General features: G+C 36.6%; 1 protein-coding gene and 1 long non-coding RNA gene across 2 annotated transcripts in view; one reads left to right on the top strand and one right to left on the bottom strand.

The window, feature by feature from the left end:
• Positions 1 to 19,857, bottom strand: part of LOC133526287 (uncharacterized) — a 33,561-nt gene extending 13,704 nt beyond the window's left edge. The window contains exons 1-2 of the long non-coding RNA XR_009800712.1: positions 19,338 to 19,857; positions 6,376 to 6,508 (exon numbers count right to left, since the gene is read on the bottom strand). This is a non-coding gene — a long non-coding RNA (uncharacterized LOC133526287). The remainder of the gene's footprint in view (positions 1 to 6,375; positions 6,509 to 19,337) is intronic.
• Positions 19,858 to 20,836: 979 nt separating this feature from the next.
• Positions 20,837 to 22,356, top strand: LOC133526286 (enhancer of split mbeta protein-like). The gene has a single exon (XM_061862838.1). The coding sequence runs from the start codon at positions 21,133 to 21,135 to the stop codon at positions 21,925 to 21,927; it is 795 nt and encodes a 264-aa protein (XP_061718822.1). The 5' UTR covers positions 20,837 to 21,132; the 3' UTR covers positions 21,928 to 22,356.
• The last annotated feature ends 3,860 nt before the right edge of the window (positions 22,357 to 26,216 follow it).

Below are 26,216 nucleotides of genomic sequence, written 5' to 3'. Positions count from 1 at the left end.
GTGCCTGATACGGGCGTTTAACCGAAATATCTTCACCTATCAGAATGTACTACCTACTATCACTACTTGTTTCGTTTACTATAGTACTATAGTATGTGTTGCTTCATTTCCAGTGTTATGAAAGCTTATACATATTAAATACTTAACTGGTCGAAATAGAAACAATTATTCAATAGGTGTCAATTCAACTGTTTTGTCTTCAAATTTGAACATACGTAGGTGTGGATAAAATACCTAAATAAAATGTTGGGATTTACTATGTCGATTCCAAACTGTCTCTGCCTATTAGAAATAAATAAAATAATAAATAATATAATAATAATATAATATAAAATGCTATTGTAAGATCTGATTTATAAGAGTTACAAGTCCACCCAAAATAAAAATAATTACAGCAATGATATTTGTAATTGTAAAATTGATTTTAATTATCTACATGTTTTTTTTTTTTAATACTACGTCGGTGGCAAACAAGCATACGGCCCGCCTGATGGTAAGCAGTCTCCGTAGCCTATGTACGCCTGCAATTCCAGAGGAGTTACATGCGCGTTGCCGACCCTAAACCCGCCCCCCCTAGTTGAGCTCTGGCAACCTTACTCACCGGCAGGAACACAGCACTATGAGTAGGGTCTAGTGTTATTTGGCTGCTGTTTTCTATAAGGTGGAGGTACTTCCCCAGTTGGGCTCTGCTCTAGATCTGGAATGACATCCACTGGCTGTACCCTACCACACAAAGCGAGATGAAATTCACAATGCCCATACCTCTCTTTTGGACGTAGTTTAAGGACGTACCTGGGTCCGGCCGGGTTGGTTCACTAAATAAATAAATTCCTCGCGTTTTAATAACTTGATCAATCGTCATCAATCTACTGATTCTATAGTTGATAAACGTGCTAATTATTTTATTTGATCGCTTATTACCGTTTAATCGCGGTACAGGCTTTAATTGGACCCCAGATAATTTCATATTTTGTCAACTCCATGAAGGAACGAACCGGACGCCACTTGTTATCGAAAGAATAGTCTCCAGTGTGTAATTGTCAACTCCATGAAGGAACGAACCGGACGCCACTTGTTATCGAAAGAATAGTCTCCAGTGTGTAATTGGGAAGTAATTATTGGCGTGATTACGTTTATGTTCCCTTTAACTACGTACGTGCACAAACCGCAAGGCTGGGATATTTTTGTGTGTGTAAGTTTAGCTCAAACCCGGCCAAGAATATGTTGAGCCATGCACCGTGTAGGGTTCCGTAGCCGCTAATACTTTCAATGGGTAGGTGTAATCGACACTTTGAATTGCCTTCACGATTACATTGTAATTACAGACGTAATTAGAACGAATGCAGTCTGCACCATGATTTAATTTCACTTTACCTGCTGTGATTTTATTTCAATTTAGCTGTCACACTGTAACATAGAGGAGGAATAACGCGTAGACTTTTCGTGCATGCGAATTTTTTCCACTTTGACCAGTAGAGGACCTATTCATACAAATGTAGTCCTCATTTTCCCCTCTGGATATTAACATTATTGAAAATATTTTGTATATCCGTCCCCTTTCCTCTTAAGCGGCATGTTCAGTACCTATGTGAACTTGTGAAGTTATGCAGGCCGACAGGGCCGATGTGATGAAACTGTACTTCGTAGATGACTTCGGAACCCTAAAAGGGAGTGAAGTGAGGGTATGAGCGGGAGTAAATGGCAAAAAAAAAACCGGCCATGTGCGAGTCCGACTCGCACAGGAAGGGTTCCGTACCATTATCTATAAAAACGGTCACCCATCCAAGTACTGACCCCGCCCGACGTTGATTAACTTCGGTGATTGGATGAGAACCTCGAGATTGGAAAGAAATATTTATTTTGTTCTGTTTTTATTATTTGTTGTTATAGCGGCAATAGAAATACCTAATCTGTAGAAATTTCAACTGGCTAACTATCACGGTTCATGAGATACAGCCTGGTGACACCGGCACGGACGGACGGACCGACAGCGGAGTCTCAGTAATAGGGTCCCGTTTGACCCTTTGGGTACGGAACCCTAAAAAAGACGTATTGCGACATGTACGCACACCAATGTAAAAGGTCGGTTTGTACTGATTATCTCGGTGAATGATACGCGAGATTTTTCGGCAATTATCCGTTGCGTGACAGAATATCCTGTGGTATACGTGATCGATTTTATACAGGAGAGCGTCATTTTACGAAGTACCTACACTTGCGAATTTTATGGCTTCAAGTGATTTTTACTTAGGTACTACATACATTTTGAAGCTACAACAAGTTAATGGACAAGAAACTTTAGTTAAAAATGGGAAAATGGTCAAGGGCGATGATTAAATATGCAACTTTAAATCGATATAGCAGCCAAAATTTGCAAAGAAAAACTTAATAGTAGTAGTTAATAAATAAATAGATGAGTAGTTGTAAAATTTAGGGTTTACCACTGCACTGGGATACCACGACACGATATTAGTGAGATGACACAAGAGATGAGTGGTCATGAGAAGGGTGGCACTAAAAAGCAGTTAAATCTTATCATCGTGTCGTGGTCGAGCTAGGACCTAAGACGCAATTTAACCTAAAAACTGAATAATTTGATTTATTCCTTTCTTGTATATATATAATTTAAGTTGTCATAATAATTGCAATACGAGTATGTACGAGTAGGTTAGCTGCTCGTAAAGCTATTAGAGGATGATAGATACTTTTGACACGTAGTTTTACTATTGATGCTGAATGTAATGTGATCAAAGTGTTCAGTGTCTCTTCAGAGATCACCCTGTACCTCGCGCAATTGGCAGCTGCAGGAAATCGAGCTAATAGCCGCGAGAACGCTGAAGTGCGGATACTCGCCCGTTATTGTTCAATGTTTACCGTTATTATGATTTCTCCCATATATCTCTTTTCCAATTGAATCGTAAGATTCCGGGATCCGCTTGACATGAGGATCCCAAAATTTGAAGTATCCTCCCAAAACCACTGCAAAGCGCAAACTGACATATGAAACTGTTGCCTAGTTGGAACCAGAGGAGTTTTCTTGTCAACGGAGAGTTACAGGTAATGTCAAGAATATTTTGTTAGGTGACAACCAAAACTCACAAATTACAACAAGTTCAGAGCCATATGTTTGACGACCAGTCTGGCCTAGTCGGTAGTGACCCTGCCTATGAAGCTGATGGTCCTGGGTTCAAATTCCGGGTAAGCCATTTAGTTGTGTGATGAGCATAAATGTATGTACTTGTCTCAATAGCCTAAGTTATCCCTCTGATATGGTGCTACTGAGCCCGTCTGTCAGTGCGTTGTTGGAGCAGCTGCTTGCCCACTGTGAAGCCTACGCCTTGACCCATGGACTAGAGTACAGCACTAAAAAGAGTGAGGTGTTGGTGTTTAATGCGGGTAAAATCAAGCCATATCATGTACCACCTATTTTGTTGAACTCAGGTTAATTAAAGGTTGTAGATAAGGTAAAATACCTGGGGCACATCCTAACGAGCGACCTAAGGGATGACTTGGACGTCGAAAGGGAGCGCAGGGCTTTGGCGGTTAGGAGTAACATGATTACTCGCAGGTTTGGTGGTTGCTCAAGTGATGTAAAAATCACGTTATTTAAATCTTACTGTCAATCCTGTATCTGCTGTCATCAGCACTCTAATCTAAAGGCATTGTTGTACTGTACGTGCAAGGCGTTGTACTTAGGCTCGTTTCGTGTACCGGACCCACATGCTGCTCGTGTACAAGGATTGACAGTAAGATTTAAATAACGTGATTTGTACATCACTTGAGCAAAGAGCAAACCTGCGGGTAATCATGTTACTCCGAACCGCCAACGCCCTGCGCTCCTTTTCGACGTCCAAGTCATCCCTTAAATCGCTCGTGAGGATATGCCCCAGGTATTTTACCTTATCTACAACCTTTAATGGGGTTGCCTAGCAGATGCTCTGCATCGGGCATGTTTGTGGCAGCTCGCACGGATAGTTTTCAGACTATATTACGGAAAAATATAGTCTCATTAAGTCTAAGTAGTGTGAGATGTAGTCCCCACAGCATTCTAAAGGAAATTTCTAATACGTTCGATTGTCCGATCTTAAGGCACTGGACCGAGCAAATTAAATGTGTTGCACAATTTATAATAGAGATATATGACGTATTAGTGTAGGTATATATATGATAAATTAGCTCAGCATGTTTAAATTCTATTTATAAATACTAACACTAGGTTAAGATATTTTCTTGTTGTACTCTTGGATACATTGTTTGTCCGAAATAAAGAAAATTTATTATTATTACTCGTATATATGTTCCTGGGTCATGGCTATATTCTATATATTACATATATCGTTGTCTAAGTACTCACAACACAAGCCTTATTGTGCTTTTTGTGGGGCTTAGTCAATTTGTGATAATGTCCTATAATATTTACTTTATTTCTTTATTTATTAGTAAATAGTACTAATACCGAAACAAGGTTTATTATTATTTTAAGGGTTCCATACCTAAAGGGTAAAGCGCCCCCTATTTCTATGACTCCGTTGTCCGTCAGTCTGTCCGTCTTTCACCAGGCATCTCATGACAGTTGAAATTTTCACAGATGATGTAATTTTGTTGCCGCTATAACAACAAATACTAAAAAGTACGGAACCCTCGGTGGGCCAGTCCGACTCGCACTTCTCCGATTTTTTTTTGCAATTATTCAGTTTGGTTGTCAACTGACGATTTAGAATATTAGTTCCACGAATCTCATTGGTTCGTACCAATGAGTTTCAGGGCAGGTATTGCAAAGACGCACGCCTTACAGCGGGGCTTCCGTCATTCACCACCGTTATTGCGCTTCTGTCATAATATTAGAATGCGGTAACACTCAGTGGCATCTGTACATTATACGTCTTTTTTCTACTGAATTGTACAACATTGTTTCATGCGTGACAGAGCTGCGAGTTTGTAACTCGGTTTATTTGGAAAATCGGGGTGAAATTATTCTTTTGCATTTTAAATCGCCGTTGAGGTTTGACCTGTATTGTTCAATGTGGAGTCATTTTGCGCCAGAGCATGAACGTAAATAAATAATATAACAATATTTTTTTAAAGTAACTAAGCTTCTTTCTCATAATAAAAGAGCGTTAATAGCGATTAGCTTAGTTCTCTCTTGTCTTGCGTAATGGGCGTTTTAGATTGTGAACCAAGTTTCCATAATTCATTAGATGTCATTACAGATGATGGATCAACGAAATGACCTTGTCTAGGTATTTATCAGGGCCCGCAACAGGAAAATCTTATAATCTATAAGGTCAATCTACCGTACTCCCACTGAAATGAGCTAAATAAACAATAAGGTAAATAAATGCTGCCGAAGAGTGTGTGTAAATGAGGGCGGAGTAGATAGGAAAACGGCCTTTAAGAGCTTAAGTTGTTTTTTCTCTATTTCGTTTGTTTCATAAGCTGGAGATATATAAACTAATGACAGTCATTGATATTCCTCATGTCATTGTATGTGCAAAGTTTCATTACATTCCAACACGTAGTTTTAAACTGAGAACGAAACTCCGTTTGTATGGGAAGGTGAATATGTATTGCTGCGATTGCAAGGATTCATTTGACTGATATTACCTACCCCCATTTGGTGGGGTAAATAGAGAGGTCGAAAAAAGTAGGTAAAGTTATTTGTACATTATTATATAATATTCGCACTTATATTTCGTGAGTACCTACTTAACTAATTAACAAAGATATAAAGTAAAATATGCACTTAATACTATTCCTACTTAACCCTTTATAGCAATGTAATTTAAATTCAAACGTATACTCGTAATAACGTAATTAGATTCGAGTGCACGTTGATAATATAATCATCACAAATACGCACATGCAACAAAAAGTTCTCAACAACCATAATTGACGCAAATCACACACAGCCCCATTACAAGCGATCTACATCCAGCTTCGCGCCATTATCAATACTACGCGTGTTTTTGCTCCGATACGATAAGTCACCGGCTGCATACGAGTACGCTTCTTGCTGTCAAAATGCGTGTGCATAATTTAAATCACATTATGGAGATAACTCAATTGTAACTTGTAGAGTTAAGAGCTGAGATGATGTAGAAATACTTTTTATACTCGTCGACTGTTATGATTGAATTAAGATTTCGTATACCAAACTATAATTGCATACTTTTCATTTATGGACCCCCAACTCCACTATAATATTAATTTCGATACGCTGTAGTCGCGTGCCGTCGCGCTCCGATGTAGAAAAAGTATTGTGTACAAGAGTGATATAATATAATCAAGCTTTTCAATCTCATACCTTACTTAGGCAACTCAGCAAGCTTCGTTGCCTATCAGTAAGAACTAGGAGTTTTTTTTGCAGAAACTTACCTAACTGTGGCAGTCGCAGAAATAAATCATGGCCGCGCATGAAAGTGGACCAGATGAGACGCGAAGCTTTCGAATATCTCCAAAGCCAAATTTGAGTAGCTGCTAGTCTGTCAATTTCACATATTGAAGGGAACTAGAACAAGAAGAAATTACAACCTTGAACCTTGCATATTGCATAAAGTAAAACACAAACAATTTAACTTTTGGTTTACTTAGTAAAAAAATATATTATGATAAGAGTCTACGGCTACCACCAGTTTGACACTGATATAATGGCTAGCGTGTATTCGCATATTAGTGCGAGTGAGATGTATAGAAAGTAAGTTACGCAGACGTTAGCGTAGACGTCAGTTTGACCCTGCTAAGGCAGTCGTGGTAAGGCTACAAACTACAGTAGGTACACTATCACTCTTAGTTATGTCTGCTAGACAAGCGTGTGCCAGTTAGTACTGTGATTTATTTATATTGATTCTTTTGGAAATGCTTGAATTTCTTTACATAAAAATTTCGATTGAATAATCTCATTTGTTTTTAAAAGATATACCGTCTAAGGTGTAACAGTCACATACTTGACCACGGAAAGCTGTCACCAATCCATAATGCTTGTACTTTCATTCCTCACATATCACAGTGTTAGAAAACGAATGTTCACACATTAGCCGCTTCCCGACACCTCTCGACATTCCCAACGCCGCATTACTTATGGAAATGGGGCCATTAAGCCTGATGTAAATGTTAGCGTTGGTGTTGGTACTGCAGCCCTTAGGGGCAATTTGTCAGGGAGGAATTTAGCCCTGTGGATATGCCACCGCGCTTTAAAGCCCGGTGTACATTTCAGACGTTCTTCCGAAAAAGATAAAAGGTAATATGTTTTCTTATCCAGTACCAGGATAACTACCATAATAACCCCCAGTACGTAGGCATTGAAGATTTGTAAAGAAAATACTACCTATTTAAAATTACATAGAGTAAACTAGCGATTTAGATTACCTTTTTGTGGCATAAACAAATCTAACTTTATTGATGAATAAAATGTACTCTTATTTCATGGTTCTATCTCTTGTTACTTGTATTTAACTGGAAAATGAGTAATATACTGATAATGAGTAGCCGTACCACAAGTTGCCATTTGACATTGACGTCAGTGTCTGCGACTCTGCGTGAACTCGATCGCATTCTCTCTCTATTGCACCAATTCATCAGTGCGAGCGAGATGGACTGCGATTGAGTTCACGCAGACGCTAACGTAATGTCAAATGCCAACTCGTGGTAACCGTGCAGTTGCAGTGTTATCGAATTTTAAATAGATACCTACATTGGGTGCGTCCTATAATATATACGCACTTTTGGAATAATTTCAGTTTACAAACGTTAAAAATGTATACTAATCTTATGTATAATAAAGTAAACGTATACTTTCAATTAGTATAACATAAAAATAATATAACATACGACATACATATGGCTGTTTGGTATAATATACAATATATAAGTTAAGCTCATTTCATATAACTGTCATAATATATACATATTAAAATATAAATATCATCTTATATAATTAAGTAGTAAAATTAGTAGGATGACCTAGAATTTCAAACCTCATAGAACACACTACTAGAAAAAAAACTGCTAAAAGTGGGTTAGGTTAGGTTAGAACTGTGACCCCCTAGATAAATAAATTGTTTCCAGAATAGGTAGCAGGTTAGGTTAGAACTCTGAGGCTTCGGAAAAAGAAACTGTTAACAGAAAAGTGGGTTAGGTTAGGTTAGAACTGTGACCCTCTAGATAAAGAAATTAGCACCAGAATTACCACAGAAAAAAGCTGCAATAGATAAATACGGAGCAAACTACGTTGAAACATAAATTCGCATAGTATAGATGTTTCAAATATATTGCTCATTTCATAATAATTTAAAAACTGTATCTGTTCATTAACTAACACACAAAAATATATTTAAATTATATTTGATATTTGTTTTGTATGTTATATTATTTCAACGTTATACCTTTCTAATGTTATCGTAAACAATGATATATGTAGTGTTTATTATACAATTTACAATTATAGAATTCGTTGTTATACATATTGCATGTTATTGCAATTGAATGTTATTCAGATCAAAATTATACAAATTGAATTTATACATTCAGAGTGATATATTATAGGTTTGTATACGTTCTATTACTTACCCACCTACATTAGTTTCACAGTATTCATATTTTACTGTGTACACCAGCTTTACTAGACTAGTATTATCAGATCGAGAAAATCCGCCCTGTGTCGAATGCCATTATATTTTAATGCGTAAATAGTGAGCAGAGAGCAGATAGGGATCGTTAACGACTTTGTTCTTGCTCTCGTATGTACGAGCAATATCGAATCGCTTTATAACTGAGCTAGTATTAAGTCGTTAAGTACCTAACTTATAAAAGGTAAAAATACTTTGAAAACGATATGCTAGCAAACAGTAATAGTAATACATAATTTTTATGCATCTGTTTATTCGTTATAATTTTAAGAATAAAATGCGTAAAAGCATATTTTTCTATTCGACGTTCAAGACCAACTATGCCCTCAAACGGATCACGACTATTTTTTATCACAGAAAGTACATATTAAGCTGTATTTATATTGACAGACAATGCAAAGCCTGAATTCTTGAAATTGCAAAATAATTATACTTAAAATAAGATTTTTGGAAAATATAATATAAATAATAGGTTGAAACTTTAAAACTCCTCGTACTAAATGAGCTACTTATTTTTCTTAGTTAGCTGCTGTGAGCTGTGAGCTGTGAGTGAGCTGAAATTCGAACTATTCGAGCTATTCAAATTCCATTTATTTTAATAAATGGATTGAGTCCATAGTTCGAATGACACGTGAATATTTAGGTACATTAAAAAATCGACTACCAGCCTAATTAAATATGAGAAAATTTCCGTAATGAAACCAATTAAAAACATATAAAACTTGTTATCTTAAGCAGGTGCCTAAGTGCACATGAAATCACCAGTAAAAAGTGTCATTCCGATCAACGGCATCCTGGAAAAATATAAAACATCGAGTTGAATTTAATATTTCATTACAAATCGTTTTTAACGACTGCTCTGGCCTAGTGGGTAGTGACCCGGCCTATGAAGCCGATGGTCCCGGGTTCAAATTCTGGTAAGGGCATTTATTTATGTGATGAGCGTGGATATTTGTTCCTAAGTCATGGGTGTTTTCTATGTATTTAAGTATTTATATATTATATATACCGTTGTCTAAGTACCCTCAACACAAGCCTTGTTGAGCTTACTGTGGGACTTAGTCCTATAATATTTATTTTATTTATTAATTTTTATTTTAAATCGTAACATATTTTGAAGTGACTTAGCTACATAGTTCTATCATGTATACGGTTTTTGTCTATGTACACTTTTTTCTGGTATGGTTCTTATTTCAAAGTAGTGAGTTATACCTATGTTATGTTGGATAATCATTATCATTCTGTCGTACTTACCTTATTTGTTTACGCAAATAGATGGAATGTTAAGCGCTGATAAGATACTAATACTGTAAACAGATTTATTTCGCAGTTAATATCAGCAAATTAAACGGAATGAACAGGTATTTACTGTTTAAATGTGTATAAATACATACGTATGCGTCACTTGTGTAATCACAGCTCAAAGCCAAATGTACACCCGACGAATATTTTGTTTTCGGTCACTATTGGTTTGTTTAATTTAATGTACAGAAGTTTTGGAACATGACTAATCAACGTCAGAACGTCACGCCTGTCAAGTCTAGCAAACCCTTGATAATATTTTGTCCTTATCTGTCATGTTGACATTTGCGTTTGTTGGAAAGGGTCAAATTCAGTAAAGACTTGAAGTTTGATGAATAAGGGTTAACTGTTTTTCGCACTTACAATAACTGATTTATCACCTTATAAATACTAGTGCGGAGTTTCTAATCTCTTCCTTGAACCTGTAATAATAGTATTTTAATTTCGGGATATACATCATCTCTTCATCTCTATTAACACAAACTTAAGTGTCAATTTTAATACCTAACTTGGAAGTGTAAGATAGAATGAATGAGCCGGTGTTCACTGTTCACACGTTCAGAACAAGAACCATCGAGGCATGAAAGCAGATATCCTGTGTACTTTACTACAGAAACCCACTTTAAAAACTGATAAAAATTTACACGCTTTTATTATACTGTCCCGACAATATTAATTTAAATAAATTGGAAATATATTCTAAGCGTTTGTTGCTATAGCTTGATACAGCAATTACAGTCTTAATAGTCAAGTGCTGATATATTAATCGGAGTGATCATATTTTTATACAGAAGAAGGTTTACATAATGTGTATGTGATATTTTGATAGATATTTCGAGTTCCAATATACCATTAAAGGAGATTAAGAGGAAAGTATACTACATACTCGCCCATACAAAGAACGAAAATGTTTTTCTACTTCTAAATATTTTACTTTCTCCATGGTTTTTTAGTATGTTATTAACACAATGAAAAACTAGGTTTAAAGATTTGCCTTTTTTTTAAATTTGCAAAACAAAAATAATCGTTAAAAAGAAACCTCAAAATCAAAGTGAATAGTCAATAGAAACAGTTTTCTCCAGAATTGGAATTTTATAGAATAAGTACCGTTATTTCGTTAGGATTGCAAAGCTATTCTTCCCTCTTAAATGAACAAAATGTGATTAACAAACAAAGTCCACAGTCACATAAAAACTCAATTACTGCATACGTGGGTAGATTATTAATTAGTCGAACCGATTTGAACTTTAAGATACCTCAAATATTAGGTCTAGATACGATATGGATCGGATATGTTAGTGTCAAAAGTAACGTTTTTTTTTTTTAAAGAAAGCTGTGACCAGTAACTACTAGTCAGCAAAGCTGTATGAACTCAAAGAGCCAAGAAGGTGTTTGTGGTGAGTTTCGTTTATACGGAAACGGAACCAAAGTTGACCTAGTAGTTTAAATGATTTAAATATCAAGAGTCAAGTGAATGCAGTGGAAATGAGAGCGTTGAGAAGTGTGTGTGGTGTAAAATTACAAGATAGAATTAACTAGGAACAGTGTGATAAGGGAAAAGTGTGGACTGAATGAAGATATAGTGACAAAAATTGAGAAAGGTATGTTGAGATGGTTTGGACACGTGGAAAGAATGAGTGAAAGAAGGTTAACAAAGAGAGTGTATAAGGGAGAAGTAGAAGAGGGAACTAGAAGGGGTAGACCTCGGCGGACTTTCTCTGATCAAATCGGGGAAATCCTGAAGAAAGGCCAGGTCAAGAGCACCCTAAACCGAAAAAGTAAACGTGCGTGTATGAGGAATGCCCTGAAAGTGAAGGAAGCGAAAGAGGTATGTCAGGATCGTAGTAAGTGGAAATCCGTGGTCTCTGCCTACCCCTCCGGGAAATAGGCGTGATTATATGTATGTATGTATGTCATTTTGACTTATGTTTTGTAAGAAAGGGATAAAACATAATTTAACTAAATCAGGCCCGTAAATTTTTATGAATAAGGGGGTCACAAAATACACCTATGCTCCAAATTTTATAAGAATTAAATTCCTAGTATAATGGCTGTGTCATACGAACAGACAGACGGACGAACGGTTGGACAGACTGACGTGACGAACCTATAAGAATTCCATTTTAGCCACGGGACCCTAAAAATAAAGGAGATATACGTTTACACGTGTTATTTGTCGCATGGCAATTTAAAGACACTTTTATATCACGGATTAACCCAACATTAAAAACATGATTTTTAATACCTATTAGAAGTTATTTTTTACCATTTCATTCGTAATACCTGTTAGAAATCACGTTAAGTACAAGTATAAAAAACAACATTTATTTCTTACTCGTGTTAATAGGTTTATAAATCCGTGGATTAACACATTTAATGGAAAACATTTAAGAGCAGCAATTAAGTCTTCAATGAGGGTTTTGAAGACTTAATAAACCAACCATATAAAGGTGTATTAAACATATAATTCCACTATTGATGGTTACAAATATATTTCTATTATAATAAATAAATACCTCTATCAGTAAAATAATGCCGTTATTTAGTGAGTGCCTTTGACGCATTTAAGCCGATACCATACATATAAGCGTTGCAGGGTGGTCCAAAAATACATTGAGAAAGATTTTTTACTGTGCATATAAACATAAATAAATAAATATTACTTATAGGACATTATTGCACAAATTGACTGAGTCTCACAGTAAGCTCAAAGAGGCTTGTGTTGAGGGACAACGATATATATAAATAGGTACATAATAAATTTTTATAAATACTTAAATACATAGAAAACTCCCATGACTCAGGAACGAATATCCGTGCTTATCACACAAATAAATACCGACATATGGTTGATAATTTTATTGCATTTGTGCCAAAAAAGAATATTTTTAAGATGATTAATACGTTTTGATTCAGTATGTACCATTAATTTTTTTTGACATTATGTAAAAGACTTGTAATATAAAAATACATGCCAAAATGTTTTTGTCAGCGTATTTTTGGGCTACCCAGTGTTCACGTTTATAAAGATTCATGTCTAAGTTAAAATCTGAGTAGCACAATATTAAATACTCATGATAAAGTAGCTATAATGAGTCGGTCGGCAGAAAGAGTTGTCTTGCCATCTATGACTCATTAATAAGTATGATACAGATTTGTTATCGAAGTTATCACCAATCAGTGCAAGCGAGGTTGATATAATTTATAATATGTCACGTGCTAGTGTTCAGGCATTACGGCTTTGGAATCTATGTTCATCTGTAGGTAAGGTTTGCATTTCGGATCCGGATTGCAAACTCTATTTATAGGTATATTGTATAATCACAGGCTTTCCTTCCATTTAACCGAGAGGAGGGAGATTAATTGTGATTAATTCTGAATCTTTCTCTTTTTCTGGTAAAATTAGACCAAACTAACTCTGCACTGAGTTTTAATGATTTTCATATGAATTTCACTTCCACAATTTGCTATTTCAAACCCCGTGCACAGTTACTCAGACGTCCTCTACTGACACTATTATCCATAGCAATGTAGATATCACCATAATATATATATATATATATATATATTTAATTTATTTAGGAAACAAACAGTCACATTTTAATATGTATATATAAGCTTAAGTGATAATAAACAGACCTTTAGTTCCATTGAAAATAAAAGAATACGTAGTTAATTACAGATCGAAACAGGAAAGGTGTTAGGCATCTTCTTGTCTAAGCCAATAATAAGCAGAGAAACTTATTACTGCCTTTAAAAAAAAAAAATTCAGTAGTCATTATTTATTCCCTCGTGGTAGTCATAAATGTCACGATATTAGAAAGCTAGAGCCATGACCAAGGCACGTGGTTTTATGTTATTCATTTTGCACATAAAAAAGGTGGGAAGTAAAATCACACACTATAGTTCAAAGTCTTACAACTAATGGTCAAAACTAACTCTAATATCTTCGTGTAGGCCTATTTGAATGACACAGTTCTAAGGCAACATTATTTTTATAAATGGAAGAGAAAAAAAAAAACAGACGAGAGCTAGGACTCGCCACCGGGGCCGTACTAATTTAACTATTTATTTTTTAACAGACAAAAAAAACGGAGGAGGTTCTCAAGTCGACGCGTATATATACATATATTTTTTTTTATTACTAATTTCAGATTTGTCCCTGTATTGTAAGACTGTAGTGTAAGACCATATTACATGCCAAATTTCATAGTTCTAGGTCAATGGAAACTCTATAAAAGTTGAGTGTCGAAATATATTATTTTTGCGGCATAAACGGCCGTCTTTTTTTACGTTACCTGTAAACCTGCGTATACGGTTTTAATTTCAACTCGGTACCTCCACACGCTAAAGGGTCTTGACATACAGCTAGAGGGACGGACGGACGGACAACAAGGTGATCCTACATGAGAAATAAGTAAACTAAAACTATAAGGGTTCCATTTTGTTTGTTTGTGGTACAGAACTATAAAATGAAAGAAGACTAAAAAAGAACATTGTTAAAATACAAATACAAATACGTTTGCTTCATTAATTTTTACAGCAGTTCATAGGTACAAATATGTATTAGGTAGGTAAGTAGTCCATCTTAGGTACAAGGTGTAGGTAAATATTTATCTCAACAATGTGCAACAATTTGATTGTGTAAGTAATGAAAAAGGTGCGGGTACAGCTTGCTGGATTTAAACCCGCCCTTGGTCTTGTTATTGATACTTAATTAGGTACCTACCTACATATTGAACAGTATAGATTATAATTGGCTAGTTTTCTAGTTTTTCGAAGAATCAGACAATAAATTTCACCAGAGATTAATACAATTCCGAGTATGTAGGTAGCAAAGCAACGGGCCGGTCTGTAAACATTCGCTGCGCAGCGCATGTTTGTACAGCGCTGTTTGCGCGGGCGTGGCGGTAGGCGTCGCTGTAAGGTTATTGAGAACAACAGTACTGTGTGTGCACTTAGAACCTCTGCTTTCAGGTTTGAAGGTCGGTAGCAGCTTAAATATACAGTCAAGGTAGTAGGTATCATGCAATATATAAAATACACGCAGGAAAATTTAAACTGAATCATTTTTAACTGTCCCTACTTATTACTATTTTAACTTAATTTTAATAATTATATTGTAATATGGATAACTTGTTATCTATAATATTAATAAAGAATTGAATTGAATTGAAGCTCGAAAACGAGTGCAGTTTTTACAGAATTACCTTGCAAAAGAAACTGTAGGTATTGTTTTTCATTGCTCTTTCCTCTAAAAGAGGTCTATGAGATTATAGACGTCTAATTCCTGGTAAAAAAAGTAAGTAAATGCTATCATTTACTTAGTAATAAAAATAATATTTTTTATTTCTCTTTCTGTAATGCCTATGCATTGCTGAGTTTACAACCTAAACAGCGTGTTTTTAATTTTCTTAAGTATATCATCCGGATTTAACATGACAAGTGTTTGTTTGTTTTTGTGTGTTTGGTTTCATTAAATACAATTTTAAGACCAACGACATAATGAGGAGTTCCAACCACTATGAAGACTCTCCAATAAAATATTTATGGGTACATGAGATATATGTATGTGTAGATTTAGACCAAGATAATTCTGCAGCGACTTTGAAACGTCCAACTACTACTCCTGAAATTATGACGTATAAATAACACTTGCACTGGGCTTTCAAAATCGCTGCAGAGTTATCTTGGTCTATACTTTTAACGCTATGGATTAAAACGAATTTTTATTTGTTTATTTTTATTATGCATGGTATATTTTTTGCTGTGTACTTGTGATAGGTTTCTTTATTGCATTTGCAACACCTATTGAGATCACTTTTTAGCGATAAGACCACCTGTTGTTTACCTCTACTTGTGTTGCTGTTTTCTTTTGTATTGTTTTCTTTTATAGAGGTGTGCAATAAAGAGTATTAGTATTTTATTTTTTCACAAAATCGGCTTTACTATTTTGACTGCACACCTGTTTATTTCAAAATTCTTTTAAGTTTATACCTGTTGATAATAAATTCACCATATCAAGTGCCGGCTGTAAATATTGGTTCAGCGCCGTGTTGATTTTTAACAGTTTATACTGCGATATTGTATGCAGAGTCAATAAAAAAATCGCTCAAATCGCTAGGCTCGTGAGTTCAATACCCGAAAATACAAATATTTGAGTATTGTTACTAGAAAACGGTTTTAGTTGCTCCTACTCAAGCCTAACTTGGACTGCTATCTTGCCATTAGCTTATGAGTATTATCTGAAATGGTTCCAAATGGTATCGACTCAGTTTAGTATAGGTATCTGTTTTATCGTCATTTTAAAACTTTCTTGAGACCATATAGTATCAGCAAAAAGTTTACTTTTCCAAAATAAGAAAAAAAAGTAAGATATCTTTCATTTTTTTTAATCGTGAATGAAAATTTTCCGTAAATTAAATAGATACGGACTTGATACGGATACGGAGTAGATATGACTGGATGATATTATACTTTATTATACCCCTACTCAATCCTAACTTGGACTACTATCTGGTAGGATATTATTTATGTTATTATTTATGTTTTTATTTTTGTTATTATTTGGTGGTCTGGTTGATATTGCCATCAGCTTATGAGTGTTATCTGAAATGGTTCCAATTGGTATCGACGCTGTTTAGTTTCGGTATCTACTTTATCGTCATTTAAAAAAATCCTTGAGGCTATAGTATCAGCAAAAAGTTTAGTTTTTCAACATAAGAAAAAAACATAAGGCAAGACATTCTCCAAAATAATTAAATCGTTAACGCATTCACTGCCAACGATTTCGTAGCGCGACACGCGTAGCCGATCCCAGCGTTTTCCCGCTTTGTAGAGGAAAGCGGGTTCCCGGCACTCAATGTTTTAATGAAAATTTCGGTCATTTAAATAAGTACGGACTGGATACGAACACAGAGTAGATACTGACTGGATGTTACATTATAGGTAACCATATAGATTTTCGTACATTAACCAGCCTGTTGACATATCTATTGCATTTTAAAAAATATTTAAAACCGGGTCTATTTTGTTGCCTTTATTTCCGACATTTCGACGAAGGTTTCACTGGTCGTGGTAGCGGATAACTGATATCCCAGCAAAATGTCTAAACAGAGATTTGTGTAACACGACGGAAAAGTCTATGAAAAAATTAGAAGTACCCGGTTTTAAATATGTGTTCAAAACGCGAAATTTTTAAATGTTGTATCTCTATTTGACGACCGGTTTGGCCTAGTGGGTAGTGACCCTGCCTACGAAGCTGATGGTCCCGGGTTCAAATCCTGGTAAGGGTATTTATTCGTGTGGTGAGAATGGATATTTTTTCCTGAGTCATGGGTGTTTTTTATGTATTTAAGTATTTATAAATATTTATATATTATGTATATCGTTGTCTAAGTACCCTCAACACAAGCCTTATTGAGCTTACTGTGGGACTTAGTCAATTTGTGTAATAATGTCCTATAATATTTATTTATTTATCTATTGCACTTGCATACCTAATTATATTGCTGTCCCGCCCATGATGCCGTGCCATTCTCAATGTAATTTTGCGAGCTTGACAGTAGTATAATAATACCAGTATGGAGTGTGGAATTAAGAGGAGTGGCATCTCTTATGGTAGAACTGTTGCAAAAGTGTCCAGCTGTCAGCTATAAATAATAGTTCCAAATCTCTCCAGAGTAGCGCTAGAGTAGCTAAGAACCTAGGCGTTATTGACGGAGTGAATTGCGCTGTCTATGATTTGATTTTTTTGTTCAAGTACTCTAGGTATTGTAGCGCCACCTATTTTAAAGTTTTTGGATGACACTTTTTGGTACATGGAGATTTCGTTCCTTATCTCCACGATGTACGAAAATCTATATGGAAAGCGTCTCTTCTTTACTTAAAATTGCATGTCTTCACTTGTCATTCCTCCGTGACAGTAATCGAGGAATGTGATGAAATTTTACCCGAGCGGTTGGAACCCTTTGAAATCAATCCTCCACATTGCATGTGGCAGCGTGATAGTGCCTTACAATTTAACTCTGCAGTTTCAACTTCTTTGTAGGTACATTGCGTGCGTCTAAGTTCACTCTACACAGACTTTGCTACTACTGTAAACTTCAAATTAGGACTTTTTCATTTACAAAACCCTTTCACACTCCGTCGCTTGCGAAGTCGGTGCAGTGCAGAGTTAGGTATGTACTCTAACACTTCTAGTAAACGATTATCTCCCCCAATAAATGCAACTAAATTTTAAAAGGCTGGACGTCTTTTGCCTACACTACGGAATCCAATTACTTCTAAAGGGAAATATCAAAATAAAGGCAAACGACCCTTTTAAAAATCAATAATAATAATAAAAAATCCAAGAATTCAAGTAGAACAACGACAAAAAGAAAAAAATATACCACAAAGTTAATAATCGCTCCAAGTTGACTAGAGAGAAAAACAAAAGAAGAAACATAGGATTCTGAAATGTAGGTATGGTATGCCTACTGGCAGTCTGAGCTAGGACCATACGTCACTTTTACTGAACATTGTTTTGTCACTATAAATACTTAAGGATGAGTCACTTAAAACTTTCCTGTGAGAACCGAACTTGCTGCGTCGCCATTCCGAGCGATGACACCAGACTCCTTCGAATACATGAATAACATTCCTGACTTCAATCCGAAATTTACATTGATAAGTAAATAATCTTTATACCTATTCAAGTGGTCGCGTGGGCGATTCGATGTCCGTCGATGTCCTCGATCTTGTAGATTCTGCGTTAGCCATTGCGTCGAGCCGTAGGAATTTATAGCTTCAGTCATAAACTATATACGTGATAGAAAAAATAAGGAGACAAGGTCCGACCCCATGCTTACGTCACCGTGTCAACAAAGCGGTGCCCACGCGCTAATGTATTCAACGCAGCGATTGATGAAGTATAAAATTTCTTAGTACCGTCTCACTCACAATGGAATTATGATAATTTATCGGTTGGCTTGTGCCGGCCGAGTGTGTGGGAACGCGCGCGGCACGGGCTTTCCCACGACGTCTGCTCGCGGCGCGGAACGTCTCAGATTCCAAAGGAAGTCACGTCTCTTACGCCTAATCGCGTTTCGCTGTTTTTAAATCCCCAATGCTAAAAGGACGTAAGAGAGGCGAAGTCGTTGCTTTTTACATGCTTGAAAGGCGCGTGTTAACACTTAAGACGTTCTATGTCTGTGGTTGGTGAGACAGAATTGGAGTAAGTAGCGTCACGGCGGTGTCGACCGCACAATGGTCGATGTCGAGCGACTAGCGGTCTTGAGTCTCACACCTCCGCTGGTGATAGTCAATGTTATTGTTTTGACTGACTAATTAGTGATGTTTTATCTATATAATACCGGTTAATCTTAAGCATCACAGTTACAATATGAAATTTAAGCAAAGTGCACTTACCTAACGAAATAGCCGCTACATTGTTGTTGCAACACAATCATGAGTTAAGTTTTATTAGTAGGTCGCTCACTTATAAATTAGTAAAGTGGGTAGCCTAGGCAGGGCAGTAAAAAGTTAGTGCGTTTCTATTCGTCACCGTTGTCTGTATGGCCCGCGGAGGCGATAACGTAGTGTCGCGCGGACTTGCGCCTGCCGCCGAGCGCTAGGGTTGTCACACTCACGTTGTTAAAATTATTGACAAAGTGTCATTGTACACGAAACGTGTACTATATTACTACACATTTGATAACATCACTTTGAATGTATAATGTTTAGTTAAGAGGATAAGCCACGGCCGCGTCTCCATACAAACATAGTCGTCATTTTCCTCTCTAGATATTAACATTATTAAAAATATTTTGACACAGTTTGTTGTACATCAACCACAGATATGATAGATTGATTTTTTCGAATCTTTAATTATTATAAGAGTAAGGAGCATTTTAAATTTTGTATAATAAATCGAAATAAGTTAAAGATAGGAGGCATATCTATATTTAATATATACCTAACAAAATAGCTAAAAACATTTTCCATAATGTCAATATCCCGAGAGAAAAATGGGGACTACGTTTGTATTGAGACCTATCCTTTTAAGAAACAATAAAAAATGTACCAGAAAAAGCAGTAGCGACATAGCCTGAAAATAGTAACTAACGTGTGATTTTAAAAGTACTATAAAATTCTATCTTTACCTTTTTTATCTTGCCATGTCCAAGAAAAAATACAAAAGACGGACCATTTTTCTGACGAAAAATTATAATTGTATTAAGTCCTATTTATTTTTTTATGTACTCTTTCTTTACTTAAATTCTACTGTAACGTCTTTTTGTATGAAGGGGAAGTGCGTGCATTGTCAGTGCTTTAATAAATTGCCACGAGTCTGTGACGTCACTGTCTTGGGGGACGTGACATCACGTCGCGAGGGGATCGCGCGCCGCGCCGGCGCAGCGTGGGAACGCGTGGCCAGCTGAGACTTGACAGCTGTTTGGACTTTAAGGTACGTTTTGAGAATGTCGTAATAATAATAAATCTAAAACTTGATTTAATAATAAGTCTAGAAAAAAAAACATAAATTACCACCACAATAATCACCAGGCTATCGTGTAATAGAATGATCATACTTTATTTAAAAAAAAATGAAACTAAGTATTACTAATAATAATGTATCCTAATTACTTTGAATTTACTAGAGTATTCAATATTATGTTTACATGATGAGAAGTGTACCAAAATAAAGTGGGCGTCTAATTTAAATTACTTATTAATGAATAAATTTCTACGTATTACTTTTTTTCCTTTTTTTAGTTTTATTCTAAAACTCCAATAGTTATTTATACCTAACACTCAACAACTTTCTGTAATCATCAATGTAAAAAAATATTTAGCTCCATTAAATAGGTAGCTAGTAGTACTGAAAATCATTATTCTATTCGTGATTTTTATATGTTGTAGATTTAGTTTTTTTTTTTTAATAATAAGTACTGAGCCCAAGTAAATAGGTACACAATTTATTCAGTTAACTTGTTTTTATTTCGCGTTACTAGATTATTAGAGAAACTATTTTCGAAAAATAAATATTATCATGATCTTAAATTACTGATGACCTTTGTACCGCAAAATATCTAATAATATTCCGTGAGACAGCTGGTACTAAAATCGTGAAATAAAAATAGTAATATTCTCGTGCGTGGCACCCCTGCTTTTATCACGGGCGTTTTGCCACAATCGGTGTAGGGCGCATAAAAGCGACGCGATGCTCGGCGCGCGCTCCATTCGCTCACAGACCGCCGCGCGCGCCGCACCAATGATCCTCCCGCGCACCATGTCCCCGCCGCACGGCGCCTTCCACCCGCCGCACGCGCACCCAGACGAGGAACCTGTCTCCCGTACCTACCAGTATCGCAAAGTCATGAAACCCATGCTCGAGAGGAAGCGAAGAGCCCGCATCAACCGGTGCCTCGACGAGCTCAAAGATCTCATGGTCACGGCCCTCCAAGCGGAAGGGGAAAACGTCTCCAAACTAGAAAAAGCGGACATCCTCGAACTCACCGTCCGACACCTCCACAGTCTCAAGAGGAGGGGTCAGCTAGTGTTGAAACCGGAGATGTCATATGCAGAGCGCTTCCGTGCTGGATTTACACAGTGTGCTACTGAAGTGTCACAGTTTATTGCGAACGCGACGTTGGCCGCTAACGCGATGCAGCGTCAAGGCCCAGTGGATCCCCAAGCCGGGGCGAGGTTGTTGCAGCATCTTAGTGGTTGTATACGGAGGTTGGAGAATCCCCAAGTTGTGCAGCCTCAGCCGATCGCGCCTAATGGAGTCGCGCGGCCGACGCCGTTACCAGCAGTAGCGCAAACACAGCAACCGCAAGCACCTCAGCAGGGGCCGGAGAGGACATCGTTACATGAGCGAGGGTTGAAGAGGCCAGCAGAGGCGCTGGTGGACGTGGAAGCGGCGCTTGCGAAGCGAGCGTACGCGCCGCCGTCGCCGCCCCACAGCCCCGCCTCCGAGCCCGACCCCGCCCAGTCGATGTGGCGGCCCTGGTGACGGCCCAAGCATGAAGACATCAGGACTGTGTGACCCAAGTTTAGTGTGATACGAACTTTGTTGTTTATTTATTGTATGTTCCTAGAACCGATGTGTGTTATGGTTAATCTTTGCATGGTTAGTCGTTCTGCTCGCTTACGCTTGTTGAAGTTTGTGTTTGGAATTAATAAATAAGGTTTTTGTTTTTAATTAATAATTTTGTTATTTGATATCCTACTTCAACACGTCTTCCGCGTCGGGAAATAGCATTTAATACATGTTTAGTTACATAGAATAGACTCTTAATGGTAGATTAGATAGTACCTAAGTTAACTCTGTGATATTAAATGGTCTTAAATCATGGAAAGTTTTAAATATGAAATAGTAACGACTAGGTTTGATTCGCAATTGTTAATTAAGAAAAATAAACATCCTGTTATGATTCCTAAACTTTTGTTTTGTTTAATACCGATAAGATAAGATAAATGATAACCGGTTAGAAGGCTGAGAACGAAACAATTTACAAACTACCGACCTGAATATGATATTGCAAACACTTTTAAATGTTTAAAAAAAACCCTGGTAAATATGACTAATATTTACCAGTACTGTAGTTGGTTTTGTACAAAAAGTAATAATTCGATTAGATTTTTATAATTTTAACTTAGAGAAAAAATACTTTGGCAAATTCATTTAACAATAAATTTCGTGATTTTTCTAAATCATTTTTATTTCTATTTATTTATAAAATAATAATTTTACATGTCATATCATTTATATTACAATTATAATTTAAATTACATATAAAACAATAATTTAGTTCAAAATTAAATAGTTTTTATAAGTATATCACATCACATGCATATTTTTGTTCAGGCTGAAACGAGGCATACAATAATATAACAAAAACTAGACAAAACTTTAAATATTATCAATAGGAATAATCTGCTGTCATACCTACTTTGGCTTGGCTAATATCGATCCCACATAAATTAGGTAGGTACCGTTATCATTATCATTAACCGTTTCTCAGTAACTCTGTAATCATCCAATGATAATTCAGCAATTAATTTATCAGCTCCCAGTGCCTGTCGTTTAACAGCTTGCAGTACAATGGGCGATAAAATTATTAGGGCGATAGATCTTTGATGAAATTGAAATGGTGTAAGGAGACTTCATTGTGTAAGCGAAATGTCAGTTCTCATTCTCACGCGCTGCCCACCCAGTAGCGCTAAGATTGCGCTGAGCATCAAGATAAATCACAAATCTAAATAATAGTCTACCCGCTTTTCTAAGACCAAATTCTCCATAGTAAATCTACGGCGAACTTGATCTTTGAGATCGCCGGATTGTTGGAACTGCCGGATTAGTGGATTTGTATGGGAAATGAAAATACGAAAACAAACATGTGGGACTTCCGAACAATGCACCCGCTCTGTAATTTTCGCGTTTGTCTGTATTAACTGCGGGATTATACAGGATGATTCAGGAGACGTGAGCAGGATCAAGCCTGCATATTCGGTAAAATATCAGCAACTGTTTCGTACCAGTATTTGTGAGATTAACGTTAATTTAATTTTTAGTGTTCAAAAAAAAGAGTTTTATTTTATTTACGATATTTATGGTCACCCTCTTTGTTTTATCCATAATAAGTGACAAATTGAATGTCATCGGAGTCTGGTTACTTTTATAAAATCGTATCTCACTCAAGTGTGACATTTTATTTTCTTCATAATCAAAGTGCTGTCATAACGGTTAAAGAGGTTTTATCTTTGTTAATTAAGTGTTGTAGGGTGTCCATGATTGTAGATAATCAAATTTGTCCTTAAGAAAAAGTTAAATAACAGATAAAAAGCGTGATTGTTTTACTTAAATATGATGGTGAACGATTCATTAACATTTACTGATTGTGTAGGCTTAGTCCAGCTCACGTCTCATGAATCACCCTGTATAGCGGGCCATCTAAGACGCTAACTGCCGGATTACCGAGCTGTATAACTCTTACGTTGAAAGATAATTGACTTACTTGACTTATTGTCCTATGTCCCCTAGATGGGGCAGAGGGCGTCCACAGTGCGCCGCCATCTGGATCGGTCTTGAGATTCGTGCGAGTTCGCTCCAAGTCTTCCCAATAGCCTTCGCCTCTGCAATTATAATCCCGCGCCAGGTGTGCTTTGGACGGCAACGTTTCCTTTTTCCTTGGGGATTCCAGTCTAGGGCTTGCCTCGGTATGTGTTTAGGATCCCTTCGGAGTGTATGCCCAATCCAATAATGAAAGATAATTGAAGTAACTAAAAGGGAAGTCACCACGTGTATGAATTTCATGGGTGTGAAAGTTTCAAAATACAAACGAAAAAAATGTGACCACTTTTTAGCCTCAAATCGGCCGACTTCAATGTAAAAAACGTAAGCTTAGCGGCCTGGATAATACGAAAAACTGCATTAGGAAGATTATTTACGCAATCACGTATTCATTATGAATTCAGTACTTTCAATGACACTTTGAGATCGTTCTGATTTTGGTCCCACTTTTGATATTTGGCAAGTAATATTGTGCATTGTAGATCTGTGAGATAAATAGAGGAGGTAGTAAGTAGTATGGCAGGACGTGTCAAATTAATAGGTATTTGGGAACGTAAAAATCAGCACCAATAACGGTCATTATCAATTAGGCTTTTTAAAAGTCATCATCATCACAAATTAAGATTAGGATATATCATTAACTTATTACCTTCAATAATTGAGCGCTGGTGGCCTAGCGGTAAGAGCGTGCGACTTGCAATCCGGAGGTCGCGGGTTGAAACCCCGGCTTGTACCAATGACTTTTTCGGAACTTATGTACGGAATATCATTTCATATTTACCAGTCGCTTTTCGGTGAAGGAAAACATCGTGAGGAAACCGGACTAATCCCAATAAGGCCTAGTTTATCCTCTAGGTTGGAAGGTCCGACGGCAGTCGCTTTCGTAAAAACTAGTGCCTATGCCAACTCTTGGGATTAGTTGCCAAGCAGACCCCAGGCTCACATGAGCCCCGGCAAAATGCCGGGACAAACGCGAGGAGGAAGAAGACCTTCTTACAAAATTAGTTGCATAACATTACGAGTCGTAATTTACGACGGGGTTGTTGCCATATTTTGAATTTTATGACTTAATTATTCACGTAATATGTTAGGAAAGGGGACCACGTGTCGTGGCCGCTTCTTCATACAAAAGAAGTCCCGATTTTCCCTGAATCTATTAAAAAAAAATATTTTTACGCAATTTGACGTATTTTATTGTGATTTAATGTTACCTTCGTTTGATTTTTACCTATACATGCTGGTGTTAAGATGTTTTAAAATGATGTATGAAATTTGTTTTTCATTCCTAATCTTATAAATAATCAAAAAATCGAGAAAAATTTAACGAAGGGGCGTAGCAATACTATGTTATTTATTATATTAACCTATATAGAATAATTTGCATAAAAAAAATTATTCCACATTGAATAATAAAGTATCAGTCGATTCCATAAATTTCATCGGAAAATATAGTATACATCGACTATATTAAAGACGGCTGTCACTTGTCTTATCTTGTCGTGTAGATCAGTGCGCATAAATGATAAAGCCGCATCGCATCACATCGCTGAGGAATAGGTTGCATTTGCATCGCGTCGCGTCGTCGTTTAATTAGGAAACGGATAACACGATTGTCATTTGTCACGAGCGACTTTTTAAAGGCGACTTTGTGAAATATACATTAATAATCTCTGCTTGTTCATCTGATAACTTGACGCAATTGATATTCTCAAGGTACAGTCATCAGATATATCGGAGCGGCCGCAGTGCTCAAAAATATCTGAACACTTACTCTAACGCCTTGACAATACAAGCGTATTCAGATATTTGTGAGTGCCTTGGCCGCTCCGATATATCTGTTGGCGACTGTACCAAAGAAAATATTAGTTTTGACTTTATCTTGAATCTGCCAATTTAAAGTCCTGTTTTGACATAGGTAGTTATGTTGTTAGTGCGTATTTAAGCTAGAATTTTTATATTGTTTGTATTGCTATCATATTTCTGTAACCTACCTACCTGTCAACCTATCATGTTTTGGCAATAAGTGATTTTAAGTTTGAAGTTAAATTTCGCGCCTACCTGAAAAGCAGTAACCCTGAAGACCCATGACCGTGGTGCTATCTTCGACATGGCGCAGGGAATTAGTTCGCTTCACTCTAATTGAGAGCCGTTGCGTGCGCGGCCGTGGGAAGCCGGTGAAAATGATAATTGTTATTACATTGATTTGTTCGATAATATTTATACGAGTT

This window comes from Cydia pomonella, chromosome 16 (assembly GCF_033807575.1).
Source record: "Cydia pomonella isolate Wapato2018A chromosome 16, ilCydPomo1, whole genome shotgun sequence".
Classification (NCBI taxonomy): Eukaryota; Metazoa; Arthropoda; class Insecta; order Lepidoptera; family Tortricidae; genus Cydia; species Cydia pomonella.
The sequence above is the reverse complement of the archived record's forward strand: the minus strand, read 5'-3'. Positions and strand labels throughout refer to the sequence as shown.

Excerpts from the sequence above, each read along its gene's own strand:
- LOC133526286 (XM_061862838.1), top strand. The coding sequence starts at position 21,133 with ATGCTCGGCGCGCGCTCCATTCGCTCACAGACCGCCGCGCGCGCCGCA.